Source organism: Pseudopipra pipra, chromosome 10 (genome assembly GCF_036250125.1).
Source record: "Pseudopipra pipra isolate bDixPip1 chromosome 10, bDixPip1.hap1, whole genome shotgun sequence".
Classification (NCBI taxonomy): domain Eukaryota; kingdom Metazoa; phylum Chordata; class Aves; order Passeriformes; family Pipridae; genus Pseudopipra; species Pseudopipra pipra.
This window is the reverse complement of record NC_087558.1, coordinates 2,862,161-2,875,936: the sequence shown is the minus strand read 5'-3', so window position 1 is coordinate 2,875,936 and position 13,776 is coordinate 2,862,161. Positions and strand designations below refer to the sequence as shown.

The 13,776-nt window shown below is 40.2% G+C and overlaps 1 protein-coding gene across 2 annotated transcripts in view; it reads left to right on the top strand.

Moving 5' to 3' along the window:
- SI (sucrase-isomaltase) overlaps positions 1–8,271 on the top strand; it is a 41,938-nt gene extending 33,667 nt beyond the window's left edge. For both annotated transcript variants that reach the window (XM_064665780.1, XM_064665781.1), the window contains exons 39-48: positions 261–295; positions 387–503; positions 1,719–1,867; positions 2,388–2,472; positions 2,557–2,613; positions 3,217–3,344; positions 3,544–3,632; positions 4,945–4,994; positions 6,292–6,462; positions 7,681–8,271. In XM_064665780.1, coding sequence (XP_064521850.1) covers positions 261–295; positions 387–503; positions 1,719–1,867; positions 2,388–2,472; positions 2,557–2,613; positions 3,217–3,344; positions 3,544–3,632; positions 4,945–4,994; positions 6,292–6,462; positions 7,681–7,743 — 944 coding nt within the window. In that variant the 3' untranslated portion in view covers positions 7,744–8,271. The remainder of the gene's footprint in view (positions 1–260; positions 296–386; positions 504–1,718; positions 1,868–2,387; positions 2,473–2,556; positions 2,614–3,216; positions 3,345–3,543; positions 3,633–4,944; positions 4,995–6,291; positions 6,463–7,680) is intronic.
- Positions 8,272–13,776: the final 5,505 nt, after the last annotated feature.

Here is a 13,776-nt window from a genome sequence, read left to right as displayed (position 1 = left end):
CCTTCTTCCTTCCTTCTGCCACAGGAGGTCTTTTATACCCACCACTTTCATGTCCTGTGTCCTGCCCCTCATTTTTTTTGTTTCCTCCTGACCAATAACCTCCCATCTCTTTCTGTAGCAGAAAAACGTGACATGTTAGAGGAATCACAGGGCCTGTACTTGTTTTTATTCTCTGCTCATTCAGCTTTGCAACATGTATTATCTATGCAACCACTGGAAAAAAACCCCAGCCAGTAATGTCATTTTATTTTTCTTTTCAGGGATGATGGACTTCAGTCTCTTTGGAATATCTTATGTAAGCTAACAAGTTATTAACTTATATTCAATTACCCTGATGCTGTACATGATATTACAGTATTCCAATCGGATCATTCTAAATATTTCAGACAGGAGCTGATATCTGTGGCTTCTTCAGAGACTCAGAGTATGAGCTGTGTCTTCGCTGGACGCAGCTGGGTGCATTCTATCCATATTCCAGGAATCACAACGAGAAAGGAACAAGGGTGAGATGCAACTTTTTAATGGTTGTTAACAGCACCACACATGCAAAGAGCTGCCAAGCAATGCAAAAGGTGGCCTGGCTCAAAAAAAAAAAAAAAAAAAGTACATTCCAATAAAATGGACAAGAAAAGAACATACTTGGCTTTTTATCAAATAAAAATTGTCATTATTTATATACTTGCTTTCCTGTAAACCTTCCCCTTACCTGGGAGGTTTGATGCCCACAGAGGGGCTGCTCTGGGACTGGGATCACTGGGAAGATGCCCATTCTAACTTTGCTTGGACTAAACCAAACTCCTGCATATTTTCCCCTCTGTGCCATTTGGATTTGAATGTGCTACACCACGACTAAAATAGAGTTTTGATGGCAAACACACTTAGAGGAGCAAAACTGACCCTGGTGCTCTCAGCCCTAATTGCCCATAATTACCCAACAAATGAGAAAATGGAGCAGTGTAATAAGATGCTGGAGTAAGACTCGGAAATGTCTGTGCTTTGCACATTTGCCACCATCAGATATTGTATTTCTGCTCAAAAGAAAGGGAAATAATTGCCTAAATGTAGATCTGTGCTGGCTAAGGACTAGGGTGGAGAAAGCTGTAAAACAAGATAACTGGGAAAAGAAAAAGAAGTGGAAACAGCACTTCTATTCCAGTTAAAGCTTGAGGTCTAGGAGAGCAGAGCTATTTATATGGAATATATCTCATGGATTAAAGTCTCCTTTTCAAACCCCCTGGGCTTTATCTCGCAGTGACACACCTTTGGATAGGCCTGTTAAAGCTTTAAAAATGCAGCTTCAGGGTTATCATGCTGCTCCCAGTCTTACCCAATCTGCCAAGGTATTGTTCCCTACATTTAATAAAGACTGGAAGTGCTCCCTGCCATCAGTGCTTTGTGCTTGGTGTCCCCCTGCAAGTCCAGAGAGCTGCCCTGTGGAAAAGAGGGATGATAAATTCTGTGCACTGGGATGTGTCCCACCCTGGGGACACTTGGCATTAAACATTCTTTATAGTATTTCCCCAAGCTTCCCTCTTAGGGCTGACAGTGATTCCTACAGTTTTTAGCATCACTTCCTCCATATTTAAGAAAAAATAAACGAAAGTGCTTGCGTTTGTTGGAGAAATATCCTTGGATTTATCTTGCTCCATTGATACTTTTTTTTCAGCTGTTCCCAACAGAAAATCCAGCTTCACTAACAATGGTCTCCTCTCTTCCAGAGGCAAGATCCTGCTGCCTGGAATGCAACATTTGCAGAGGCTGCCAGGAAGGTGCTGAATGTCAGATACACCCTGTTACCTTATCTCTACACACTACTGCATGATGCCCATGCCAACGGCAGCACTGTGGTCCGTCCTGTATTGCATGAGTAAGTGCAACTCCTCTGCTCTCCTTATCAGGAATTCCCATTAAAACTTCCTCAGTGAAGACCCCTCTAAGTTTTCTCTTCATTGCAGCATTTTCCCCTTCATTGAAAAAACAAGTCTTGGCTGAGGAACACTGAGTTGTTTGCATGGGATGATCTGATTTTTCCAAAGCAACTGTCTAAGAAAACAGCGGCACAAATTAAAAAGTGGTTCCCATGATTATTATTGCACATGCCAGGCAGGCACAACAGACCTTCAGAGTTTTATTGTCTAAATCCACTGAAAAGCAAAAGCAAAGAAATAGAAAAAAAAGTAAAGCTAAGTACTAGCATTTCAATAATGAGTCTCACATTAGGATCTTTATGCATTCCTGGCAACCATTAATTAATCTGTGCATTATTAATGCTAAAATAAAGATGAGGAAACGGTAGATAGTAGGAAGAGTAGGTTCAATGGCTGACAAAAATGTCTTCAAGAAGGAAACCTTGGAAAAATTCACCTCTCAATGTCTAATTGTGACAGGTTTGTGAACGACAGAACAACCTGGGACATACATGAGCAGTTCCTCTGGGGGCCTGCCCTGCTCATCACCCCTGTGTTGCAGCAGGTAGGCTGATTTTAAGCAATTATGAAAATATTAAAGCTTCACTTTTTGATTTAAGGTGCCTAAAACACATGTTTTTAATTCCAGAATGCTCTAACAGTGACGGGTTACTTGCCCCGTGCCCGCTGGTATGATTACTACACTGTAAGTCACTTAAAAACTATATTTTATGTCTTCTTCCCAGTGCTGAGGGTGGTGGGGAGGTGGGAACACTCTCCTGCTTAATTTGCATTTAACATAAGTTCCTAGAAATATAAAATCTACTTAGCTGATTAAAAATAAATCCTTGATTCCTGTATAATAACTTGCCCAGGGTTAGAGTAAGTTAAAAAGTGAAATAATACCTTTAATTTAGATCCCAATTGACTTTTTTAACCTTCAAATTATACACAGAATGTCTTTGTAATGGAATCCTGGAATATAGAAAGACAAAGCAGGTTTAGCTGCATCATCTTTCCTGGAAAATAATGAAAGATTTGGTCATAGGAAGAGCAGGGATCAAACTTCATTAATCACAGGTTTGGATTTCACCTGACCGGCCCCTTTGGTTCAGCTGCTGCACCTCCAGTCAAGTCTTTCATAGAGCCAAAATTTCAGAGTTCCTTTTAAAAGCATTAGTAGTTACTCCTGCAGTAACAACTACTAATTAATCTGTTTAGAAAAACATTATCATTTCATTCTAAAAAAAAAAAAAACAAACAAAAAAACCCAACCATCTGTAAAACTTTTTAACTTTTTTGTACATAGGATGAATATGTTGGCTTTGGGGGAGGACAATACCAAGTTTTCCCAGCTCCTTTGGATCATATCAACCTGCATATCCGAGGTGGATACATCATTCCTTGGCAAAATCCTGCCAGGACAACATTTTACAGGTAAGATCAACCGAAAATTTTTAAATTTGTTTTTTTTTTTCTCTTTGCTTTTCTCCTTGAAATTTGATAGTATGGGGCTTGGGAAGATGGTTACAGGAGGTGAATTGGGGGCTGTGCAATATCCCTTTACAAATTGTAACATCAGAGAAATATGAAATGTGATCTGCTGAGGAAATTGAGGAAATTGTGTTTTCCACAGCCGGCAAAACGCGATGGGACTCACGGTGGCATTGGATGACAGTCTGTTTGCAGAAGGACACCTTTACTGGGATGATGGAGTTGCAATTGGTAGGTCTGGTGCTTCTTGCCTTCATAAAGCCCTTTTTATTTTTTTTTATTTTTTTTTTTGCTGTGAGAATGGTCAAATACTGCAACGGGTTGCCCAGAGAGGCTGTGGAGCCTCCACCCTTGGAGATATTCAAAACCCAAAGTAAAACAGACAGAACAAAACCCGAGGATGAGAAGTGAGGAGACATGAAACAAACTCTGCAGTGGTGTGGGGTGTTTGAGGAGAAGCTTTAGGAGCAGGGGGAAACGATGGACTCTGGACAAAGCCATCACATTTCTGGAGGACATACCTGAACCTGCCTTCAGAGGCAAAACTGAAATTAAACCATTACAGAAACGTGATTTTCCCTGATTTATTCCACATAATGCTATGATTTACAGAATTAATATGTTGTATAAATGAAATTGTGCCCTGGGCCTAAGGCAGCACAAAGATTCATCCTCAAACCTATGGGAGCCATAACCAGAGATTATGTGGGAGCTTTAACTAACTTCCTCAACACCACGAAATTTCGGATAAGAGATATTTAAATATCATTTGTCCTTTCCATCCAGAGAGCATCACTCCTGTAATAACAATAAGCTGTCACCCAAAATTAATGTAAGGAACGCAGAAAATGGGGCTGTTTTGGATGATGATGTGGAGGGAAGTTTGCAGGATGCCGTTGGTGCATCCTGAGGGGCTTCACAACACCCAACATTCCTGTCAGCACTGGAATTCAGAAATGATGGCCACGCTTATGGAAGTCTGATGACAAAATGAATTCACTCAGGTTACAAAGGTGCATCTCAGCAGGTGCCTGTGATCTGTTTTCAGTAGTCAGGAGAGGCAGGAACCTCATTCCAGTGGTTCTCAGCACTACTCCGAGTGCCTTTAAGGCTGAATAATAGGGGTGGTAAAATATACAACAACAATTTCAAAGATGTATCAGCCTTTATCCTGGTCGTGTGTCACATGGAATTGGACAGGGAATAGAGGTGGGTGTGGGAAATGAATCTTCAGTGAGAAAGAAACGTCTTTCTCCTTCTAGTCTAAACACCCCTGATCTTCCTAATGCTCTTTCATTGCTTTTTTTAATATATATCTTACCTCTAAAATGTTCTTTTGGCCTCATTTAAACAGCACACATTCAATCCTGAAAGTATTTGCTATCTAATATATCTTCTGGAAATGCACAACTTCTCTTTATTTACATATAGATACATATAGTTGTGTGTAATATATGGACACAATTCTTGAACTGAAATTTTGATAATGTGTTAAATAAGGAGGATAGAAAATACATTTTATTTTATTGTTTCTTTCTAACAGATGCATATGAAAACGGTCAATATCTGCTGACATCATTCACTGCTAATCAGGTAAGTCACATCAGCTCACATTTTTTGAATAATCACTTCAGGTGATTATTATTGTATTTTAACTATGGGTATTTTAATTTGGATCTTTATAGTGTCTATATACCCCCCCCAACATTAAATTGTGCTCATAATTGAATAAATTACAAGTGATATGATTAAACTGTGCTGAGAATGAATTTAGGAATGATTCTAAAGTTATAAATTATAGTGTTTTGTTAAGTAGGCTGTACATTTATGGCATTGTCAGATTTCAATTTTTATCATGTGATTAACTGAAATAAAATTAGACTCTAATTATATGGACTTTTGGTTTTAAAGAAATGCTCTTTCTATTGTAGTAGAAAACACACTTTCTTATTTCATTAGTTTTCCAGGGTGTCAGAATGTCTTCTAATTTTATCCACACTGTTCTCTCTTCTCATTTAATTCTATCTTTGTCAAATAAAAGGGTGTTAATCGCTCAGGAAGAGAAGTTTGTTTTGCTAATACTCAGTATTTGCAGCTGTAAGGAGATTAGAAAGTAAATGCACCTTTCCCTTTTTTTTTACAAAAACTTGGTAAGGAAAAGCTTAATTAAAAAGGTCTTGAATCAATCAACAATGAAAACCACTCACAGGAAAAGTAATTCTAAGCACTAAATATGCAGAATTGTGTCACAGCACATTTGCATGGGATCTGGGCACATCCTAAAGGAATTGTGTGCCCAGAGTGTACTTAAAATCACAGTGACTGGGAATGGGAGGGGACCTGTGAGGGCTGAGGGGCTGATGGGAGTGCAGGAGCTGTTCTGGGAGGGCACAAAGCAGGGAGAGCAGAGCCTGGAGCAGCTCTCGCAGAAGCTGGAAGTGCAGGAGGGGTTTGTCCTGCAGCACTTGCTGCCCACGGCAGGGGGTTACAAGTTTCGTGTTGCTTCACATCATTCAGCTGAGTGGCAATTAAAGGCACAGCAGAGCCCAGGATTTGGCCAGGTTTATCAATGTGAAGAAAACTGAAGAGTTCAGCATTTGAAAAATAAATAATACTACATAGGTATTAGAAAAACAAAGTTTAAAAAGTTGGCAGTAAGAACAGCAAATGAAAAGCTCAAGTGGACTTCATAAAATCATAAATTGGTTTGGGTTGCAAGAGAGCTGAAAGCTCATCCAGTGCCACCCCCTGCCATGGGCAGGGACACCTTCCACTAGCCCAGATTGCTCCAACCTGGCCTGGGACACTTCCAGGGATGGAGCAGCCACAGCTTCTCTAGACTTGTACCAGTCTAATCACAGTCTCTGATATTTGTTTTTTTCCTTTTCAGAATGTTTTAGATATCAGGGTTTTGCACGGTGGCTACACTGACCCAAATAACTTAAATTTTACTGACATTAAAGTCCTGGGGGTGCCCAGCAGTGTCACTCAGGTGACTGTGTTGCAGAACAGTGGGACAATCCAATCACCTCATGCCTCGAATTACAACAGCACCAAGCAGGTGAGATGATGTTTGCAGGGTGATGACACCTTCACACCTGCATTTGTGCTCCTACACCTTTGGAGATTCAGCTGGAATACCAGATTTGAAATACATTTCAACAAGATACATAATCTACCATCAGATAATGGATATAGGAACTACTGGGTGTGGTAGAACCCTTAAGCACAGGAATTCCTGTTGAGGAACCCAAACCACTTCCAGAGGTGGAAAAGTGGTGGATTTTGGTCTATGCTTGATTTCCACTCTTCACAATACCTTTACTTGCAACCTGTGAGATTTGAGGGAAGGAAAAGCATCTCCAGGTATTTTCAGAGTCTCTACATGACTCTGTTGTTGTCAGTCTTGTCTGACAACAGTTCCATTTCCCAGCCCTGTTTGCCTCCCACTATTTCTTGTTCTGTCAGGTCCCATTTCAGCTGTAGACATTCCTACACATAGATGGCAAATCCCACTTCTTCTGAAGTTACTGACAAACCTTCCACCAGCTTCACAGTGCTGGGGTTTCCATCTCCATGGGTTGTGCCTGTCCAGGGCATCATCTTCTCTTGCCTTCCCAGACAATAAAATCCAACACTTCTGAAGGCAGCTGAAAGCAATCTGTTTAACTGTTGTTGTTTGAGATGCCACTTCTACAGAGCATCTTGCAAATACGAACAGAACTGCTGAGATGTTCAGTCTTCCTGGTTTTCTGACAGAGGGAGAGTTACTGGGATTTTCCTCCCCTTCCTTTAAAATTCAGCATTCTGTTAAGACTTAGTTCTTCCTCTCTTTCAGTGGAAAGCCAGAGCTATAGAAGTTGTACAGAACCAACCCAAAACAAAACAACAACAAAAAAAAGAGAGCTAAAAATGCAAAAGAGAGTGGAAGTGTTTTGTTCTGCCGTTGACTTTTGGATGGAAAAAAATTCCACATGCACGGTTGAATTACAGCACGTTCCAAGTTTTGCTGCCTTTCAAAAATTCCTTTATTTTAAAAATAAAAGGAACCTCAGTTCTAAAAGAGCCTCTGAATGAAGGAAGGGATCAGAGCACCACGGTCAGACTCCTAATTCTGTGCTGCTTAAAGTCTGTTTATAGTGATACAAACACAAAAGCAAAGGAAGAGGAATAAATCATAGTTTAAAACGAGAAGCCAGTATCTCTGTGGAACACAGAAAACGCTGTGGATGTTCAGGGCAAAGTTACTAATTGTCCATTTTGTCTGTTTTATTCCCAGCTCCTGACAATCACTGGGCTTGAGCTGAGATTAGGCCAGAACTACACCCTGCAATGGAGCTGAAATGCCTGTAAAACAACATCGACCACAACGCTGAATCTTCTCATGTTTTGAAACTCTCTTTCAATTTTTCAATTTCCAAAGCAGCTTTTTTTTTTCATCTTAGAATACTTTTTTACTATAAAAACACACCAGTACAGTCAGTTCATATTCAGGTATTCTGTGTGTTGAAGACTGAGCACAGTCTTTCCTTGGGAAGCAAAATCTGTGTTCTAAACACTGCGGCTCTTCAGACTAACCTAATCTTTCAAAACTGAGAACTGAAGGTAAAACTCTGTGTTTTCTCACAGAGTAGAATTGTGGCTGATTTCCTGAATCCCAGATTTTGTAAAAAACACACAGTTGATGTTACCTCTGCGTGGATTTGGGGCCATAACTGTACCTATATTTAATTGTAATTATACCTATGTAGGCCACTGCTATGGAGAAGTATTTAAGACCAGATAAAGCAAATGTTTTCAGATGACTGATTTAGCACAAAGCAATGTTTCAAGTTGTTGATCTATAAAATACTAAGATATTTGCAAAAGACATTTGAAGTTGGCGTTTTTTGTATGCTTTTTTTAGCCAGATATTTTGGTTTCTTGGTGTTTTGACCTGAAGCTGTAAAATTAAACCTGAAGTTTCAAGGTTAACTCATGAATGTTTATCTCTGAGTGTTTATCTCACCGAAGGGAACATTGTTGTGTGTTTACTGTAACAGTAATTCATGTTAAAGACTCTTTGTATCCCAAGAGTGCAGATGATCTAAAGAGACTGGTAAAGCACGTTTACAATTAAATTAGATGGGAACAAACTGCTGTCAGAGGTCATAGTAAGTTGTAATGACTGTGACATTCATTTAAATGATTATTTTTTGCCTCAGAATTTTGTGGTAAAACAGCTCAGTAGCCAAGGTCTCACAGGTGGATCCCTAAAACTTTGGCTTTCCAGTTGCTCCAGCTTCGACATGGAAAGGATTTGGGTAACTTGGTCGTGTAGAGCAACTGCACTTAAAAGCTTATTGTGGTTATGCAGATCCCTCCAAGGCCAGGGTGAATTTTTGGATGACTTCCCACCCAATATCTTCGTCCTCTGTTAGGAAAGCTCTGCTTTTGGTAGGAAAGAGAGAAAAAAAACAGAAAAAAAAAATGCAAAACTGGGCTTTCATTTCACTTGTTTTCCTTCTTTAATATCAAGACTATTGAACCTCTCTGCAGCCTCCTGCTCATTCAGTAGTTTGTATTTCATCTGATTCTGTAGTTTGGACTCAAAGATCTTGGAGGCCTTTTGCAGCCCAAATGGTTCTGTGATTTATGTGGCTGTAGCAACGTGTGGTATTCCAGCCTAATTACCTTTCCCATGCTTGGAAAGCGGAAGATCCAAGAATCCTTCAACGGATTGAAAAGGAGGAAAAGCTTGGAAAGAGTTGGGAGTTTTCTTTCTAACAGCCACCCCAGGATGAGCACTATGGAGGTGGCAGCTCTAAATCACACCCTTGCCAGGGTAGGAGCTGGAGGATGTTCCAGAGGAATGTCCTGTAATAACCAGAGGGTGACTCACCTTGAACACATTCTGACTCCAACCCTACAGAAAAAAATAATAAAACTCCAGCATCTCCAGGATGTTTCTGTGTCAGGATGCAGGTCTCCAGCTGCAGGGTTAATTCCTGATATCACTCCTATATGAGAAGGAGACAGAAAACTGCAGCTTTCCGCAAGAAATTTTTATAGCTGCAAAAACAGACGATTTTATAAATATTTGTGGGGTTTGTGGACTAAACGCTCCCATTTTTTTTTGCCTTTTGGAAGATGGTGTTCTGTGACTGCCCTTCCTCCTGTCTCAAGTTATGGCTGAAGGATATCAGCAGTGAGCTGTTCACTCCCAGATCTCCTCCCTTGCCTCAGATCTTCCTCCATGGAACTATTGCAATTTGACAGTAGCTCCTTCCCTGCTCAAGGGAAGTGCCCACTTGTGCCAGCTGAGAGGAAAACCACCACTAATTGGTGTGGGGAGGAGACAGGGAAGAACCAGCTCACATGTGCCTTCAGTGTCACTCCAAAGCGTTCCCAAATTGTGCATTTACTCTGAAGGCCTCATCTTGGGCACAACTGTAGGAGTGAGTGGATGGGGTGGAGCAGGTATTGTTGTGTTGAAGAGACATTGACGGCCCCGAAATTACAATTCCACTGATGTAAAAGATAAAACCACGTCACACTTGGCTGTGCCTGTTCTAATGAAGCTGCCACACTTGTGCAGTTAATTGGGTTTTTTCCTTGGAGCCTGGAAGTAGCAGCTGGATGGAAACATCTGGCAACACGGCGGGAGCGTGGGCTGGGCTGTGACAAGAGAGTGGTGGTGCCACCTCAGGGGATGGCACAGGGAGGGGGGGAAGGCTTCAAATGTCCTCACTGATTCAGCAGGAGAAGCTCACCTCCACCTCCCCTTCAGGAGGAGGAGCCTCTCCCTTTCCCCTTTTCCTCCTTTTCCCATTTTTTTCCTCTTTCTCCTTTTCCCCCTTATTTTCCCCTTCGCCCCATCCCCATTCCTCTTTCCCTTTCCTTTCCCCCTTTCCCCTTTTCCCCCTTTTTTTCCCTTCCCATTTTCCCCTTTTCCCCTTCTTTTTCCCCTTCTTTTTCCCCTTCTTTTTCCCCTTCTTTTTCCCCTTCTTTTTCCCCTTCTTTTTCCCCTTCTTTTTCCCCCTTCCTTTTCCCCTTCCCCTTTTCACCTTTTTGTCTTTATTTTCCCCTTTCCCTTCCCAACTCTTTCCTTCAAATCCCTTCCCTTCAAAACCCTTTTGTGGTTTTCTTTAGCTAAGCCAGGACGTTTTTGATAAGTAAGTAATGGAGAGTTTGGAAGTTCCTTTTTCCACTTCCAGAAAATACTAACATCCTGTGTTTCTGTGGAGTAAGTGAGGCTTGATGATGTTTTCACTATTAGTTAATACCAATATTTTGCAATAGGAATTTTTGAATCCTGATTGCAGCTGAAATATTAAATTTTAATCTAATGCCAACACACTTCAAATTAGCCTGTGTGGAAAGCTGAAGTGTTTAACTACACATTTGGAATATGCTATAAATATATAATTCATAAGTGCATGTAGAAGTGTACACACTTAAACACACACTATATATATATATTGATATTTTAAATTCTATTATGTAAAAGAAGGGGTTTTTCCTTGTTATATGGTTGTTCTCCCATTCAGAGTCATTTCAGTTGAATGTTTAATGCATATGAGGCGTTATGCACATTATAATAATTATGGAATGAGCAATTTAGAAATGCTCTCTGACCAGTGGGTCCCTTTTTAATAATCTCATGAGCCCTTTCAGGTGGATATAGTGCACCATTTACTCCCCTGATATAAACCCTATATTCAGGGTCAGGCCATAAAGCAGCTGATACTGAGATATCCCAGCTCTTTTTAAAAATGGAAGCTATTTGCATTGAGCAGGAAAGGCAAATAAAAGTGACATTCCAGCAGAGCGGCCAAAAAGTATCTGTTGAAAACATTATTTGCCATTAACTGAGTCTTGAAAATACCACTGGGATGGTGGAGAGCAAAGAATCTGATCTAGAGGAGTCCCTCTGTGTCCATGGCTTTCTTTGACATCATGGGAAGAGCTGGAAGGATCTGCTGTGCAACAGAGAAAATATTCACCATCACGTGGATCTGAAAATCCAAACCAGCTCCTCAGGACACAGCCATGGGAGCTGGGATTAAATCAGGAGTTGATGCAACAGCCTTCTGATGCCCTGTATCCATGGATGGACAAATAACCTTGTATCTGGTTTTCACAGAATCACAGGATGGTTTGGGTTGGGAGGGATCTTAAAGGTCACCTCATTCCACCCCCTGCCATGGGAAGGGACACCTTCCACTAGACTTGGTTGCTCCCAGTCCTGTCCAACCTGGTTGTAATATTTGGACAGAAGTCTAGGACTGAGGAGTACAGTTTGATGATTTGAATCTACAACAGCTGCTGCCTAACAATTCGAGAACTTTGATGGTTTGTGTTATTTCCTCATGAATATGAAGGCACTGGGGGGTAACACACTGTGACGTGTTTGAACAAAGGCAGCAAAAGGAAACCTCTGAAGAGTTAGGCTCTTCTTCAAGTCCAACCATTTGTTATTGCTTTCACTAATATATTTGTTTCTATTGGTTATTATTTTTAACAGATTAATGAGCAATTAGTTCTTAACAGCATTTACACCATCAGATATATATTTATTAAATGTTCTCTCTAATGACACTTCCTGCTCTCTGAAAAGGTGACACAACCCTGGACATCCATTTACAGTAACAGCCACAGCATCTCCTCTCTCCCCTCTGTTGTCTCCTGTTGATCCACACAATTCCTCACACTATTTTCAAACATTCCCCTCTTATTAAATAATGACAGAAAACAGAATTTCCTGCTCTGCATATCCAAGCTCTCATTTAATCAGTGCCATCCAACATTCCTGATCCATCTTCCAGTGCAGCCAGTGATGCTCGGGAAGGGCATTTTGTTATTTTTCATCCAGGCAGCTCCTGCTTCCTCTACAACTTTCCATCTGACTCCTTTAATGAATTCCCTCTCCCAGTCGAACTCTCTCCCCCTCAGCTGCTCCTTTGCACATTTTCCCTGCCAGCTTTGCCTCCTTTCAGGGCTCTGTGCTGCGACCAGGCTGGAGAAAATGCTTTTACAGGCTCTGCCTATTCCTGAGAAAATGCTTTTACAGGCTCTAATATTCCATCTCCAACTTTAGAAGCTAAAATATTTTCATGCCACCTCTGCAAGCTGCAATTTTAAATGGATCTAATCGGTTCTGCCCTCTACCTTTTATAACTAGAAACATTTTGGAAAGAAAATTGAGATATCCCATCCTTCCCTCCCTTCCCCTAGATCCTTTCAAGCAATAAAAACAAAGTTTGCCTGACTTTGAGAACTTCCCCACAGCACAAAAGCCTTTTCCAAGAGTTTTTAATTGAAGCTAAGCATCTATTTAGGTTACAAAGTCCTATATTTAACTTGAATGGAATAATTCCTTTTCTTGTATTTAACCTTTGATCAGCTGCCTACCTTTGAACTCTTGGATAACGACCCCCTTCTTGTTATCCTTGTCCCACTTCTCCCGAAAGCTCTTGTGTAACAGCACCTCAGAAATCAAAATAGAGTTGCCTTTGGTGAAATAACTTTTATTTCTTTTCATAGGGATGGCTTCAGCCACTTTGTTTGTTCTTTTGTTTTTTTAACATAGGGATCTGGGACATAACACTGTAGGATGTTTGCACAGTTTTAAATTAATTAAGGAGCGAAAAATATATGTATATGAGCTGAATCTAAACTGCCCACGTCTAGGACTTTCTAAAAGACTTTCTTTTAACAAAATTTCAGAGATTACATTTCAAATATATATGCAAAATATATCATCAAATTCTCCTAAATTAGTCACATCACCCAAAAGAACTTGTGGTTACACAAACCATAATTATTAAAAACAAACTCCATAAATAAAAAAATCAGCATGTTGTTAAAAATTGTGGCAGGGTCTAAATTTTCCTAATTAAAAAAAAAAAAATCAGCAATATATTATTTAGAATGTTCTGAACTATTAATTACCTTGTTTCAAGTGCTTGCACTAATTTGTTGCTTCAGGACAGATGCAGGTGACAATCATCCTTATTAATATTTGTTTCCAAATGAATTCAGAAAACAGAGGTGAATTTCTGCATTCACAGTGCACAGACAAGTAAACACTCATCAATCCCCTTTTCCCCAAATAGTTTCAAACTCTCCAGATCTAAGTGATTTATAATTCCTATGGCACTTCCAGACTTGGTGAACACAAAAAAGTGTGGGGTTTTTTTTCCTTTTTCTTTGGAAATATCCTTTCATCACACATCTCACCCCACTTCTTTCACTATCATATCCCAAATGGAAAGTGAATATTTTCTTACCTAGTGACATACAGAAATAAATAAGAAGCTGGTTATAAAATTGCTGAACCCTCCAGATTGTGAGTGGTTTAACAAAACCAAAGAGTGGAGCTGCACATGAGGAC